Source organism: Sinohyriopsis cumingii, chromosome 15 (assembly GCF_028554795.1).
Source record: "Sinohyriopsis cumingii isolate HCF-2022 chromosome 15, ASM2855479v2, whole genome shotgun sequence".
NCBI classification, from domain to species: Eukaryota; Metazoa; Mollusca; class Bivalvia; order Unionida; family Unionidae; genus Sinohyriopsis; species Sinohyriopsis cumingii.
The window spans coordinates 42,604,707-42,621,878 of record NC_142975.1 but is presented as its reverse complement, the minus strand read 5'-3'; the positions used below and the strand labels follow the sequence as shown (position 1 = coordinate 42,621,878).

The 17,172-nt window shown below is 33.4% G+C and overlaps 1 protein-coding gene across 1 annotated transcript in view; it reads left to right on the top strand.

Moving 5' to 3' along the window:
- The first annotated feature begins 428 nt into the window (after positions 1 to 428).
- Positions 429 to 17,172, top strand: part of LOC149781696 (uncharacterized) — a 34,981-nt gene continuing 18,237 nt past the window's right edge. Inside the window, exons 1-4 of the mRNA XM_089935004.1 lie at positions 429 to 666; positions 6,814 to 7,347; positions 10,338 to 10,507; positions 14,707 to 14,955. Of these exons, the coding sequence (XP_089791130.1) occupies positions 429 to 666; positions 6,814 to 7,347; positions 10,338 to 10,507; positions 14,707 to 14,955 (1,191 nt within the window). The remainder of the gene's footprint in view (positions 667 to 6,813; positions 7,348 to 10,337; positions 10,508 to 14,706; positions 14,956 to 17,172) is intronic.

Genomic DNA, 17,172 nt, shown 5'->3' with positions numbered 1-17,172 from the left:
CTGCCAATATCCGAATTACAGACTAGAGAGGCAGCATACATCTGTATAATATGCCATGTCACTGTATTTTAAAAAAAAAAGAATGTTTGTGATAATGCTGTGCCACCTTAATGTTTTAAAACAATGAAAGATAAACTTTATGTAATCTGTATGCATATCATGACTACCTTAAAAATAGTGATTGTTGACATTGTATCAGAAAAGAAGGAAAATAGACTTTATTTTATAATATGCGGGAATTGACATGAAATATGTTCAGAAACTCTCTACCGATAGTATATGTACATGCATCTTTTTGAAAGGTTCCTATTAAAATTTCATGCACCTTTCCTTGGATGAATATAGGTGGTCTGAGGTTTGCGAGACGTGCATGATTTAATGACGAATTTCTGATTCCAGACAGTGTCATTCCCATGGAGATCCTACATATGGATGAAAAATCAGTTCAGCTATACAAAGAAGCATTACGAGATGGAAAGGAAAAGGTTTATAATATTAGAGTAATGGTGGTTGGTCAGTATGGGGTTGGAAAGACAATGCTAACAAAGCGCCTCCTTGGGCAGCAGGTTGATATATCAGAGAGGAAAAGCACAGAAGGAATAGATGTATATAGACATTGTTGCAGAATCTCTCTGGACACTGGGGAATGGACAGTACAGCATGAAGGTATGCCATCATTATCACTGAGCTAAATTTTAAAGAAAGACAACAATGGTTATATGATTCTCTTGTCTGAAGGTGAATGAGTAATTTGAATAATTCCTTCTCTACTGCTCAAAAACAGACTTTAAAGGTCAAAACAATGTGAAATGTATCATACTATAATAAAAAAGTAATAATAATAATGACTACAATTAAAGAAGAAGCTCATTTTGGTCAACTGACCAATCTTCCAAGAGGACTTCTATATATATATATATATATATATATATATATATATATATATATAATATTTATGTTTATTTTTATTATAAATATATTTATATATATTTATTTACCTTTAGGATATCCAGGTAGACCCATTATTTCTAAAACGGTTGATAAGTCACTACCTTTAGGATATCCAGGTAGACCCATTATTTCTACATATAACTCAATTACAAATAATATATCGCAATATATTGATCACATTTTACAACCACTGATGAAATCACTACCTTCATATGTGAAAGATACTTTTGATTTCATTACCAAATTGAAATCTTTACCAAAACTAACTGAAAATTCATTCCTTGTTACACTTGATATGGTTACACTCTACACGAATATACCACACAATGATGGTATCGAAGCGTGTAAATATTATCTTGAGGAAAACGAATATACATGACAACTATCAAAAGAACATATTTGTGATTTGATAAAACTTGTGCTTGAAAATAACTTTTTTTCAATTTGGTAATACAAACTATCTCTAAAAATTGGGAACAGCAGTGGGTAGTCCTATGGCACCTGCGTATGCATCTTTATTTATTTGAAAATTAGAAAATGATTTTCTAAATAAATGCCTCTTAAAACCAGATGTATGGTTAAGATTTGTAGATGATATCTTTATGATTTGGAGTTATTCATTTTTCATTTTTGAATGTAGATGTCGTGAAAAATGAAAATAACGACATTACTACCATGGTTCATGTTAAAAACATGAATATTGATCAGTATGTTGAATATTAGTATCTTCTCTTACACAACTTTAATCTTTACAATGTAAAATCAAACATAGAAATGAAGATATCATTATTTTTGTTATTGATTATAATCCAAGTTTGCCTAACATAGGTAAGATTATCAATAAATATTGGGATTTGTTAAACTTATCATGTAAAGCAAGTGTTAAATCGCTACATGAAAGCAAACCCACACTTGCTTATAAAAGGACTAAAAATCTTAAAGATTTTCTAATTAATTCTAAATTAGAAAAAACATCATATAAAATAGGATCATCAACTAAATGTAATAGACCTAGATGGTCACACTGTTCATTTATTAATGAAAATACTTCTTTCAATAGTAATAATATGAAAGAAACTTTTCATATGCATTGTGATACTAATTGTGTTACATCAAATGTTATTTATTTAATTACATGAAAAAAATGTGGCATCCAATATATTGGACAAATCAGTCAACAAATATCTAAACGTATGAACCAACATAGATCAGATATAAAAAATTATATCGATCAATCATTTTCATCTCATATTGTCGCACATTTTAACAAAATTTCCCATACTTTGCAAGATTTCTCCTTCCAACCCATTGTTAAAGCTGATTCTGAGATGGAAAGTCTGCTAAAGGAAACCTATTGGATTCAGTCTTAATATGGTATATCCAAAAGGTCTAAATTCAAAAACACTATACGATAATCATTAATCCTGGTTTTCTTTTTGTTTTGTTTTTTAATTATGTCCCCAGTTTACAATTAGATAAGAATATTTTTATATTATTCTACTTTTCAGAAAAACTTAATTGGTGAAAGTATATACTGATATCATAAAAGGTTTACTATTAATTCATTAAAAATGAAAGTGCATTTTTAAATTAATTCTCAATATATTATGATTATTTATAAAATGCTTGATAGTAAGTATTATGCACGCCATAAGTTTTTATTATATAAACTGAGTTCTGATGAAATATTTATCATTCTTCAAGAATATATAAAGATATAATATATTATTATTATTATTTATTTTCTGTATCTTTAATAAGTGTGCATTATACATAATAAAAATGTTGATAAAACTGTTTATCTCTTTTTAGTCATAAATTTTAGAGATAGTTATCAATAGAAATATATGTATCTTTAAGATCCAGTTTTATGTATTTTTATGTACTAAAATATCATTAATCTGTGCTGTATATGCATATGTCCATGTAAATTATTCATTAAAGTATAAGACAATAAGGTTAAAAATGTTAGCTATGATGTCATCTTGATTATGTCATATTGTTTATTTCATTGATAACTTAGAAACAACATATTTAATGACGTAAGCAATGATATTGAATTCAGTTTGAATTCAGTCTGATGAAGCATTAAAGCAAAGCCAGTCACACATTCTACGTGTTATTGTTGCTTATTTTATAATATATATATAATTATATATATATATATATATATATATATATATATATATATATATGAACACATATCATTTGGCACTGGATCCAGCAAGGAATTGCTTGTGTCAGGGATTGATAAAGATAAATGTAATAAATTGACAGCGAACAGTTGCAAAACTAGTGCTAAACTAGCCTATCCACTTTTGACTATAAATAAGTCTTTCTCAAAGGCAAGTACAAACAGAAATAAGTCAAACAAAAAAATCACATAAAAATGACTATTTCTACAGCAATAAAAGCTTGACATTTTTGATGTTTCAACTATTTGGCTTCAACTTGATGCTGATGCTGAACAATATTTTATATTGACCCAGAAATTAATAAGCCATGTTGCCCTCCATTTTTGTATGCAAATTTTGCATAACTATAAATTAAATCTAAGATATGTCATTGCTTAAGTTGTAATTATAGATTATTAGATAATCATTAAGAAAATTGAAAGAGTTATTGAAAGAATTATTGAAATGAACATGATGAAAAATGTACGAGCTGCAAAAAGATGAAGATTTTATTTGTACGTGGCTGTCTTTTTCTAGTCTTCTTGGTTTAAACTGCATGGTTTCAGTGTTCTAAAGTTGTGTATCCTGTAAGATTCCTTTTCTGTCCTGTTTTTGGAAGTCCAGCAAGGTTGTTAGAAATTGCAATAAGTGTTACATCACTGAAAATATGCTCATGGAAAAGAAGTGTTGTGCAGCTGGACTGTCTTTAGATAACAAATGCTGTTAAAATCTAGATAATTGCTCCACTACAATAATAAAATATGTACAAAATGAGAATATACAGGATTTAACAAATTTAAAAATACTTTTTAAGATAATCAAGAGCCAATCCATACAAGGATTTATAGACTAGTAAACCCTTTAGAAGCTGAGATCACTACTGAAATGGAAGCCACTTTATGGTTTTTAAAAAGATTTGTTGATGTTGTGTTTAAATCAGCATAACTGTAGCTGCTCTTTTTGATACTTCATTAATATTTCTTGATTTTCTTTATCATTATTATCACAGATAAAACAATATTCTAGGTTTGACATGATATATGCATTGTAGAATATCTTTGTTCTTGATGGAGATAAGATTTTATTGTGTTCAAAAGATAAAGCAGTGAGTTAACTTTTTTAAAAGACCATATCAACTTGCTTTTTCCAGCACAAGATATTTTCTATCATGATGCCAAGCAGTTTTTTATTTTCAGACTCCTTTTACTTTGAATTGATTTTTCTCAGCTTTTACTCTGGTTAAACTACCTATTATCTTGGCTTTTGTTGGCTACATTTATCTTCACACCACTGTACTCACACAAGCTATTTACTTTTATTAAATCTTGATATAATTTGGTACTACGCTCATGGCTGGTTGATCCAATGTTATATAATGTTGTGTCATCTGCAAAAAAATGTTGCTGGTTGATAGCTCAGTGTGATACAGTGTGTTGTAATTTTGTGACAGATTTTGCTCAGCAGTTTGTAAAGAACTAGGCTACCTGAACCATCTAAATGGCCTTAAAATCTGTTAAAAATGTAGTTTCATGCATACATGTATCTCTACTTTAACATATTAGAGTAATCATAGAGTTAAAATTGTTACCCATGACATTGCGCTATGACTTAATGTGATGGAATGTTAATTGAATGCTGAAAATATAATTTTAGCTGGGAATATACTCATTTAGATTATAGTTAACATGGATTGTATACATTTTACAACAAAAAAAAATTTGTCAACTGGTAGTAAGGGCTTATCATGCCATAATTTCTTAGAATGAAGTTGTGCCATAATTGGGCTCTGCATTAAACTTGTAAAGATGAAGTTTGGCCATAAATGGGCTTAATATTAAAACATAAAATAGTTTTTCTTCATCGTTTTTAATTCAGAGGATCATGCAAAAGTCATAAAAAGGCAAGTTTCTAAATTTCTAAAACACAATATTGGAAAAAATAATGCCACAGTGCAGGCTACTAATGTTACTCTAGGAGCATGTACATTAGCAATACAAGGTTGAAAGCAAAAGTTTGCTTTTAGCATCACTACAATGAGAGGTATAAAAAAAATCATTCAATTTTTTCATATTTCTCCATAAATGAATTGATCTGACAGTTTAGTGTGAATTAGTCAGAATCAGAAATGAATGCACATTACTCCAGTTTTCCTGAATGCCAGAAGAAAAGTAGTTTTCAAAAATTTTGATACAAGACATCAGTGCAAAAACATTAAAAATATTCATTTGAAATGAAGTAACATTTAATCTAGCATATTGATTGTTCAAACTGTTGATCATATTAACATGTGTCTTTGTTGAACACAATGCTGGTTCAGCCCAATAAATTAGTTTGAACAGGTACTATATTGCTGATAGAAGTAAGTAATGGATAATGTCAGTGTTCCCTCCATTCACATGACTGTGTTAATTTCTACTAAAATAGATGAATCCTTTCTCAAAACAAGTCAGAGAACAAACTTTGCACAAAGTTGATTTGGCCTGAGTTTAAAGAAACTTGTAACTTTCATTAATATTAACAAGGCTCAATATGATCACATAGATAATCAGCACTGGTAAAAGATTTATTATTCCAAACATGATTAGAGAAAGAGCACAATGAAACAAATAAAGTTTTATTGTTACCAATTAATCATTGTTTAACAAACGATGGTCAGAGCATTGTCCTAAATGGCTGACTAACCTGTTTCATAACAAAAATAGATCAAAACCATCAAGATTTTGGAACGTGGGACATGACATGCATCTAATGTCAAAATGTAATGTTTCACCTCATTCTGGGTTTAAAATCAGGGTGCACATTACATAATAATCTGCATTGTACAAAATGACATATGATACTACATTACAACACCACAAAGAAAGCAAAAGCTTGTTAACTTGTCATGACCAACTTTATCAAAATGCATACCATGCAAATTACATAATAAATAAGGACTTCCAACTCAATGATTGTACGTCTTTTGTTTATTTTTTAAATCCTACATATCAGACACACAGACAGACCCCTTAACAGTAAAATATGGTATTGAACATTTTTTTTATATTACTGTTAGGGACAAATTGTTAATTGCTTAGTCTCCATGAAGTCTTTGGTTAGGAAGACACTTGTAGTATACTGTATCAGAGACACAGCACTTACTATGGTATATCCCTGCTATGTAGGTTGGTCCCACACTATAAAGTCCCTCAAGATACCATTGCCCTATTATAACTTGGGCATGATCATAGATCTCTTTCAGTTGGTCAAATTATATATGCTTCTACTCAAATTTATTTCATTTTATGTTTTGTCCTTGGCTCATATGAACCAATTAAAATATGAATTCACATCATTAACTCATTGCATGTATGACATCATTTTCTGCAGAAATGGGGTTATAGGCAAACTTTTCTTCTAATTTTTGATTGAATCCATTGATTCAGAGAGACTTTTGTATGGCCAGTAGGACTTTTTGTTTTTCACTGGCCATTTCACCTATGTAAGAATAGATGGCTGAAACCGTTTTCTTTTCAGTTTTATTTTCTCCTCATTTTATTCATGATTTCATTTGAGCATATGTTGACACTTTATGTTTTCTTACCGTATGTTATGTAGAGATAAAGCAAACAAACAACATTTAGTGTAATAATTCATTGTCGTATAAAACTGTAATACAAGAATCTTTCTTGCTATTTTGTACATGCAGATTCAGAGCAGTTGTTTCGACTTCACCGTCTCCAGAAGCTCCTGATGGTTCCTGCAGTAAGTAGTAAACAGAAAGAACACGGAGAGGTCATCTATCAAAGAATGACAACACCATTCCATTACAGTGACAATGGCCATGATGTACAAACCAGTTCAGTGTTGGAAAGTCAACATGAAGTTCATATTACTTTAAACCAGCCAGAAGAATCATCTTTTGTCACGGCAGTTGAGAGACCATCAGTTCTTGAGGGAAGTAGTTTTTCAATTCTAGAGAGTAAAGGTGATGCAACAATGGAAATCCTTCATTTACTGAAGAAGAATGCTGACAGACTAGCAATGAGTATTGCTGATTATGCAAAGTTGTCAATGTGGGACTTTGCAGGCCAATACTTATTCTACACTACTCACCAGGCCTTTCTGACCCATCGAGCAATTTATCTCTTGGTTACTGATCTCAGTCAGCAAGTCACAGATCTTGTGAGAAATGATGAGTACTACTTTAATGCAGCGGGTGCAAGATTGTGTCAAGTTCAAGGTAAAATTAAACAATTTCTAGGAAACATCAGGTTATACCAGGGATTTTTTTGGAGGTGGTTGGGGGTGGAATTAAAAGTTAATGACCATTGAAGCAACTAAAAAAAATCCAAAAATATAACCTGCGAAAGATACATTTGAAGTTCAATTGGCCACTTGATTGTATATATTTTAAATTAAGATTAACTTTGTTAAATTGTTCACTTACACTTTTATTGCTTTTTGTGTATATTAGTGTGATGATGAGATCTATAAAGCCATATTTCATTTCTAGACAATGTACATTGACCTTCTTTTATTAAGAGATTGCATTTAGAGTAAGGAAGAAACTGTTAATTTCTGAACTCAAAGGTCAGTGGTCAAGGTCTGTCTGACTTAAATAAGAAAACTGTTTTTGCACTATAAACGTTTGGCTACACACCTTTACCATATATTCTAGATCACTTGCACATGGTTTAGGAAGGAACGTATTATGCTCAGTGCAAAAGATCAAAGGTATACTCAAACTATAACTAGGGAAAAGTTTATGCGATATAACTTTAATTACACTGCACATATAGAAACAACTTGGATGGTGGATTATTGATATGGAAGGAAATAATCTGCTTATGTTGGGTCATGCATCTTGCAGATCAAATAACAAAAATCCATTTAAATACAACAGACTTCCTGTTAAATGCAACCCAGAGTCAGCCATGCCCTTTTATTTCCAGCTTCCTGTTAAATGCAACCCAGAGTCAGCCATGCCCTTTTAGTACCAGGCTTCCTGTTAAATGCAACCGAGAGTCAGCCATCCCCTTTTAGTACCAGTCTTCCTGTTAAATGCAACCCAGAGTCAGCCATGCCCTTTTAGTCCCAGACTTCCTGTTAAATGCAACCCAGAGTCAGCCATGCCCTTTTAGTCCCAGGCTTCCTGTTAAATGCAACCCAGAGTCAGCCATGCCCTTTCAGTACCAGGCTTCCTGTTAAATGCAACCCAGAGTCAGCCATGCCATTTTAGTTCCAGCTTCCTGTTAAATGCAACCCAGAGTCAGCCATGCCCTTTTAGTACCAGGCTTCCTGTTAAATGCAACCCAGTGTCAGCCATGCCCTTTTAGTTCCAGGCATCCTGTTAAATACAGCTGAGAGTCAGCCATGCCCTTTTAGTTCCAGCTTCCTGTTAAATGCAACCCAGAGTCAGCCATGCCCTTTTAGTACCAGGCTTCCTGTTAAATGCAACCCAGTGTCAGCCATGCCCTTTTAGTTCCAGGCGTCCTGTTAAATACAGCCGAGAGTCAGCCATGCCCTTTTAGTCCCAGGCTTCCTGTTAAATGCAACCCAGAGTCAGCCATACCCTTTTAGTTCCAATATCTTGGAATTTTAAAAACAGGATGGACATATAATTTGACGTTCAAATGCCTTTTGAAATTATGGTAAGGGCTCTGTCTATCAACATGCATTATTCAGCTGCTTTGAAAGATGGACTTCATACTATATAGAGACTTTATTAAATGAGCTCTTTGGGCTGTAAATATTTAATTTTTTCATAATATGTTGAGATGCAATTAACAACAGAGCTGCATGTTTTCACACAGTACTTTGAATTATAGTTTTTAATTTCATTCCCACTATCTATGTAACATTATTGAACCCCAAAAAGAGCTATATCTAACCCCTTGACATACACTATAGTTACATTAGCTCAAAATTTTTGGTATCACTGCCTTTAATTTTCACGAAAAATATGTAATTCAGTTAACTTTAATACCATTCATTTTAGTTGTTTATGAATCCTTATTATTTGTTCAATACTGACAATTTATATTTTAGTCTTCACTAAAAATATTCAATTTAAATGACAATTCATAAGTAATACCATCTTCTGTTACTTATGGTAGCAAGCATAACCTGACCAAACACACAGTGTACAAAATAAACGAATGAATAAAGCAGGGTGAAAGAGTATGTATAAGAATGAATTAATGAAAGTATGTAAAATTGTAGTATTATCTTCTTATTAAGAGACATAATGTTGAGATAATCAGTGTTAATTGCAGAATGAACAAGGGCACCAATGATTACCACACTATAATTATACATACCTTTAAACAATTTCACTGGTAAGAAACTGCTCAAAACATTAGACTAAAATAAACTGAAAGTAATATAGCATTAAGTTTGGTACAACTAATGCCAATTCACCATTGACAACTTCTGCCATTCCTCAAATTGTAACAAACAACAAGTTAAACACTGAAGAGTATTTGACTAAAATGAAACTAATTGTCGATAAATATGTTGTTTCTAAGGGATCCTAGAAATATTATTAAAGGAAAAACCATTATATAGAATGAAACCAAATTTGAAAGAAAGCATTTTGTAATGAAGATTTTTAAAGTTTTTGCATGGATACACATTCACAATCATCTTTTCCTGCTGTTTACTGAAGAAAACAAATACAAAAAGATTTCCTAAAAAAGCACCCAACAAAATTTGATAAAATTGAAAAGAAATCATAAAAGCATGAAGGCACTTGATATGGGTCAGCCTTCAAATAAGAAAACCTTTACTAAAAAAACCTCCCCAAAACTTTATGATGCATTTTTTTTCTCAGAAATGCTCATTTGACTGAAGTTGTAAGAAAGCAACTTGTGAAGACTTTTTTGGATGGTTACTTTTTCATTTGGCTATTAGTTTGATGTCATCAAGATGAGTGATATACATCAAACTTGGGCTTTCTTCTTACCAACTTCACTTATCTCTTTATCTCAGAAGGAATATTGTAATAAAAATATTTATGCAAAATATGATTGAAATTGTACAATCAGCTGATCCCAGAAAATTTAGGGCAGTTAGAAAAAATAGGGGAATTTGAGAGAGTACATTTTCAAATTGCTCAACTGTTTCAAATAATACATTTTGTAGGCTAGTCATGCAGTAAAAAATTATTTCCTATTACTGTTAATATCTTGCTTGTAGAATTGACTTAGATTGGATTTCACTCCTTTTCAGACCTGGTTGACGTTTGGCTCAATTCAATACATTACTGTACACCATGCTGTTCAGCTGGCACTCGAGTGACAAACTCTGCATCTGGCTCCTCCATCACATTCCCAAATGTTGGCATCCCATTGACTCCACCTGTGATTCTTGTTGGTACTCATGTGGATAAAATACCAGAGGTACATTTAACTGTGATTTAAAATGCAATATTATATTGTTTACCTAGTTTAGTAACTTTTTTCAGCATGGTTTGCATCACCTATAAGTCTATATGCAAAGGTAAAGTCAGAGGTGATCTTTCTTGTCTTTTGGCTTGTTGGTCACACAATTGATTTCCTCTGTTTTTTTTAGTTCAGTTAGTAATATACCAGAAGAGCTGTTCTCCATCATATGATCATTTGCAAAAGCTTGTTATCACTACTCAGAGTCTTCCATGGAACTGTGCACACATACATTCAAAGGTACAGTTGGTCCTACATGACAATGGTGCCACCTGGGTATATTGAAAATCTATTCTTTGCTAATATTCTTGAATAATCATATCAACATTGGGTTTTTTATTAAAAGATTTCTTATTATCTATAAATAGTGATAGATGAAAATGGTGCTGATCTGACATTAATATAGTTGCTATGATGGCCTTAATGAAAATCTTAATGACTACACCTCTGGATACAGAATTTCAAGAAAATACTTTTTATTTCTTTTTGGTCCAAATGAAAATAATTCTGATCTGAACTCCAGTATGGCCAATCATGGCAGTCATCTTTAAAATCTTGTTATTACTGGTTCTTCTAAAACAAAAGACATGTAAATTTACAGTTTTCTTATGAATTCTAGTTGATCCTAAATAAGAAATAGCTTCATTTAGAACAATATGGCTGCCATTTTGAAAAATATTTTTATCTCTGTTCTTCCTGAATGGATCATCATATCAACATGGTGTTTTCACTAAAGGACTTTGTATGCTGTTCTGTTGGGTCTAAATAGTAAACATTGCTGATCTGACATCTAATATGGTCATCATACAAGCCATGTTGAAATGATTATTGCTGATGCTGTTTTATCTTTTTGGAATGACATGTTGACACAGGGTTTTCACTATGAAACTTTATGATAGCTAGTTGGACCTAAATAAAAATTTATTCCAGTCTGACTGCTAATATGGATCACTGGTGTCTGTGTTGACAGCCTTTGTTATTGCTACTCCTTCTTTTGAATGGATTGTCATATCAACATGGGTTGTGCACCAGAAGACTTCTTGCAATGTTGAGTTGGTCCTAAATGAAAATGGAGCCAATCAGACATCCAAAATGGCTAACAAGGCAGCCATCTTGAAACTCTTCTTATAACTATGCCACTCCACTGGAAGGAGCCACAATGACTCAGTAGTTAGCATGCTATGCTCACAACCAAAAGGGTGTGAGTTTGAATCCTACCATTGGACCAGCCTAAATCACATACCATTGTGTCCTTTGGCAAGGCACTGTGCTACTGTACCTTGGTACTAAATAACCTACTTGTGTTGATGTGCTGTAAAGCACAAGACCAAGATCAAGACTGCTTGTCTGTATACTGATATTGTTATTAGGAGTTTTCACTAGTTGGTCCTAAATGAAAATGGCCACCATGAGGCTAAAAGACTGAGGTCAACATGACTCAAAGAAGCTAACTGTTTTCTGTACAATAACTTGAATTGTCAACCATCAACAGTTAACAGTTTTTGTTGGATGGCTTGATTTTCAGGCCAATATATTCAAGCTTAAGGTCAGTGAGACTAAAAGAATACCAATGAGCTCTTCTTCACCTGTGGTTAATGAACAATGTGGATGGCATACATTTGGGTTTAGGGAGAACTTGTCGATTTCAGGGGTAATAAGTCCAAGGTCATGCTCACTGTGACTTAAGAGGAAAAGTGATTTCTACATAATGACATTAGCGTTACATCAGATACCAGGACCAAAGCCTGTTAATTTGGGGTTCAGTGGTCACTGACTTATTCCATTAAAATGATAAGTATCAGCCACCATGATCCTGTCACCCGGCACCAGGTAAAGTACTGATGATTGCATATCTGGCACTGGAAACTGTGTAGGGTGATAAGCAGTGCTCACTGAGTATCTGTCACCTGTCAATGGGTTTTGACTACTGATACAATGAAAGGAATCAATTTGATACCTCCCCTTCTTTTTGTTCCTGGTCTATCTCTATTGGGATTAGACATTGCGCTTTGATGAACTCCCTAGGGAAAAGACTTGGCTCAGAGACCTTTATGCAGTTCCCTGTTTTCCATTTCATACAGTGCATCTTTGTTCCATCATGGCATAATTGGTTAATTTGTTATGGCTCATTAGGTTGACAAGCCAGACTGGCAGTAGGTCTTCCTTGTCTCCTACTTCATTATTGAAGAAAATGGAAAGGGGGGCACATATGTCATAGAATACCTCAGACTTCAAGGGAGCATCAGTGCCCCATTATTTTTCCTCTGCGTCAGAATCTAAAACCTTCATTGGAAGTCTCTGGAGGAGATTACCTGCAAAGTCTGGTACACTCCCTTCAAAATAAGTTTTATTTGACAGACAGTTTGACCAAAGAGGCATGAGCAGTTCCCTAGAATGTTATCTGCTTTAGTTTGTAGCCGAGACACTTTTCAACTGTGAGGAAAGTCATGTAAATAGTGGATCACTATGAGGTTGAACAACAGGCTACCAATTTTTGTCTCTCCAATTCCAGATCAGAGTAAATAGGTGGTGGATACTTTCAGTCTTAAGTGGGATGTTTTGAATTCCAATGCCTTTCCACCTTTCAGAATATTTCTTCAGGTTCGTGACAGAGTTAAAACCGCCATGCCATAATTTATCCTGATAAACCTCCTGTGACCCCACTGGGCATAGTTCAGGCATATCCATGACCTGTTGATAGATGCCTGAACCAAATTAATAGTTAGTGGGATCTGCTGTTGCAGCACATAAGGTCCTTCTTGTACAGTAATACACACATTTTCCAGCTTCATGCCTGGCTCATATCAAATGAACTCTCCATCCAGGCAAGGTTGCCAAATGCATCTCAAAGAATGGCAGTGTGTATGATGCAAAATAGAGAATATTCTGTAACTGAAGTAAGAAACACATTGATTCTGTCTGCCCACTTTTAACTTTTAACAACTTTTAACTGCTGTTTCAGTTTTCCATTTCTCATACGGGGAAAAGATATTTTGGTACTTTCAGTTAAGGACTATCAAACAGCCTTATCTAATACTTTTAAGTTCTCTATGGACCCCACTATAGGGTTAGACCCTTATCCTTTTTAACTGCTCAAGTGGCTTGGGCTAAAGAGACCATTTTCTTGCTCTTTAATCTCTTGGTGGAATCTGTCATTTGTTCCTTGGTCATCATCCAAATCTCCTTATAAATCAATGAATGAAGTTCCCTTTAAGAACCTAATCCTTGAGACAGTTTTTGTCTCTCCCTATTGTTGTAGAAAGTGTATATTCATGCCTTGTTGGGATAGGGTTGTTTACAGTTCAGTGCTAACAATAGTTTGGCTTCTCTTTATTACCAGCCTGAGTTTCTGGTGAAGAAAAAGCTACATTTGGTAACCCCTGATGAATTTGAAATTTCCAGTTGCAGTCGTATCTTGTGGTGGGGATGGTCAAGATACAATAGCATCTTTGGTTTTCTGACCAAGATTGAACTACTGTCAGTAGCTCATGATACCTCTAAATATTTGGTAGCCACCATTCTGTTGGATTAGTTTAACTACATGTATCATTTGCAATTTATAGCTATTATTTTGCAGGCTAAAATGATTATGTGGATATACATGTTAGCTAGGCTTTAATCAAGAAAACGATGAACATGTCCTTTTTGGTAGTTTGATTTCTTGAATACTTTAAACATTACAAATATCTACTTTTGAGGAGTATACTTATTTAAGTTCATTGTCCTATTATTTCTAAGGATTTTTCACTGTTTGTTCTACTTGTCAATAAATAAGCAGTAGGATCATCAGCAGTTCTGTTTGCCAGTGGTGTGCAGTTTGCAGTTCAGTATATCTTTATCTGTTAAAGTATTGTTAGTTGTAAATCTCCTGCTTATTTTATTTCGAATGAAACAAAATAAGACAGAAGAGGTTTCTACATGAGCGACTGTTAGCACCAACCCACTTCAGCAAAAACTGCATTTAAAATTCTTTGTTTCACCTAAAAAATAATTGCAAAAAAGTATCATAATCTGTAACACTTGTATTGTTTTCTTGAATTCCTTTTCACAAATTAGATTCATTCAGTGTGCATTTAAATGGTAGCATGTCCTTTACCATTTGAAGATTCGTAAGTTAGCAGGCAAAACCTTGAGATTATGTAGTTATTTCCTTTCAGGATATGCGCCAAAGTGTCATCAACACATATTTTGGGAAGATTTGCCACATTTTGAAGGATAAACCAACCTTACACCACCTGGCAGATTTTTTTGCCATTGATAACACTGAGAGAGACCCTCAGTTAGAGATCTTGAAAAGACGTATTTTCGAGATATCTTCACAGCAGCAACATTGGGGGGAGGAAGTGCCTGCTAATTGGCTCCCCTTAGAAGAAGCACTAATGAAGCTTAAAGCCTCTGGTATAAAGGTACAATACTTGGAAAATATCTTTAACTAGCCTGGTTGTGAGGCAAAATAAGCCTATAGTATGGTCCTGTCTCCATTTGTCTTTTATTCTGCATTTTCCCTCAACATTTGTATGACCCCATTGCTTACAAAGGCAGCATTTTGATTTTATTCTGTATTCATATTTTCATGGCATCACAGCAATTGTTTTCAATTTTTTAAAACATTTTTGAATCATACTTGTAGTATAGGAACAGTTTTTAGCATTGATTCCATTGATATAATTGAGATTAGATTTAGAATAAAGGAACGTGTGAGTGATGCAGCAAAGTATCTGAATGACTATAGTGTTTTCATGTCAGGCATACGTGATTAAGCATCTTACCTTCTCTTATTTCATACTGCTTCAAAATATCAGTGTGTTTCTAATACACAATTTGGCTAATTGTGAAAACTCTTGCACCATTAAACCTTCTGACTGAATTTTTGTTAGCACAATTAAGCAAAAACTACTTGATGTAGATAAAGGTAATGTAATTTCTGACTTGATATTTAAAGCAGTATATTTTTAAAAAAGTTTTACATTGTTTTTACTAAAGCATTTTAACAAGACTATGCAAAAGTCAATTATTGTAAACAATGAAAAGTGGTAGGTGTACCTGTATTTTAATTCATATGTAGATGATCTTTGATGATTTTGGTTCAGTAGAGGAATCTTGAAATTTTTAAATATTTTGTTCTTTGAATTTTTTGGGACATTACCATTTTCTCACAATTAAGCAAGAATTCGGGTAAACATATCTATATGTACATACCTCTTTTAGACATTTAGGCATGTATGACAATAAATTTTAACACATTGTGAACTTTTTGGACATATCTTATAAAACAAAAACTGTTTAGTCCCATATATAATGACTAAAACATCAATATCAAAATGGATAAATGCACTTGCAGTAGCTCTACTTAGTAATAAAGCTGGAATTAGTTTGGATTAAAGTTGGATTTAGTTTGATAAGTTAATATTAAAGGCTTAACAGGCCTTGAATAGAAGGCTAGAAGCTATTTACCAAATTGTCCTCAGCCAATGAAAATATGTTAAAATTTCTCAGATCAGAGGTGGAGAATGAACTTGTGCAGTAGGGCATCATTTATTGTGAATCCTTTCGAATTTCTTCATATTGTTTGGGAGAAGAGCAGTCTGGCTATCTGGAGTGTAGCAGAGTGGAAGCAGGAGTATTCCTGAAACAAACACATTCTGACCCACACAGAGAAGATGATCTGGGAGAGTGTCTGAGTATCCTACCTATCAAGCCATTATCTTGTGCCCTAGAAACAGGTGATCCTACTCGGAAAGAATTATTGGAAGTTGTAGGGAAAGCTAGATCTAACTTGGCCCCAGGACCTAGTGGTATACCATACAAGGTGTACAATGTGTGCCCTAGGTTTCTTAGGTAGATGCCTGTGGGGACTATGTGAATGATGTGAAAGAAAGGGATGAACCCTACTGGTTGGCAGGATCCAGAGGGCTGCTTTTTTACCAGAGGAAAATGAGTCTGAAGATATAAGTCAGTTCTGGACAATATTGCTACTGAGCATAGAAGGAAAGATAATTTTTACAGTCATGGCAAAGAGTATAACCAAGTACATGATATGTAACAAGTATATCAATACATCGGTGCAAAAAGGAAGAGTCCCAGGATTTTCTTTGTGTTCTGAACACACAAGTGCCATCACTCAAATTTTCACCAACATTACTACAAAGTTAAAGAACCAGTGATAGAAAACAACTTGCATGAGATGAAAAACTTCTGCAGCAGCAAAATCTCTAAGGAGATATGTTTCTTTATCCCACCAGTATCAAAAACCTTTGTTAAAAATTGTCTCAGTGAACTTGATACCAAGAAACCTACAGGACTTGATCAGATTGGTCCATGACTCATTAAATCTTCTGCCTCTGCTATTGTAGAATGCATAACATTCATAATCAATTTAGGTATTTCAACCTCATCTGTCCCCAAAATATGGAAAACTGCAAAAGTAACTCCTATTTACAAATCTGGTTATAAGGATGATGCTGATAACTACAGACCAATCTCAATGCTACCAAACTTGTCAAAATTGATTGAAGAACATGTCCATGACTCATTCATGTCATATTTAACCAAACACTTGCTGTTACACCCTAATCAATCAGGCTTTAGACAGAAACATTCATGTGAGACTGCCTTGATCTCCC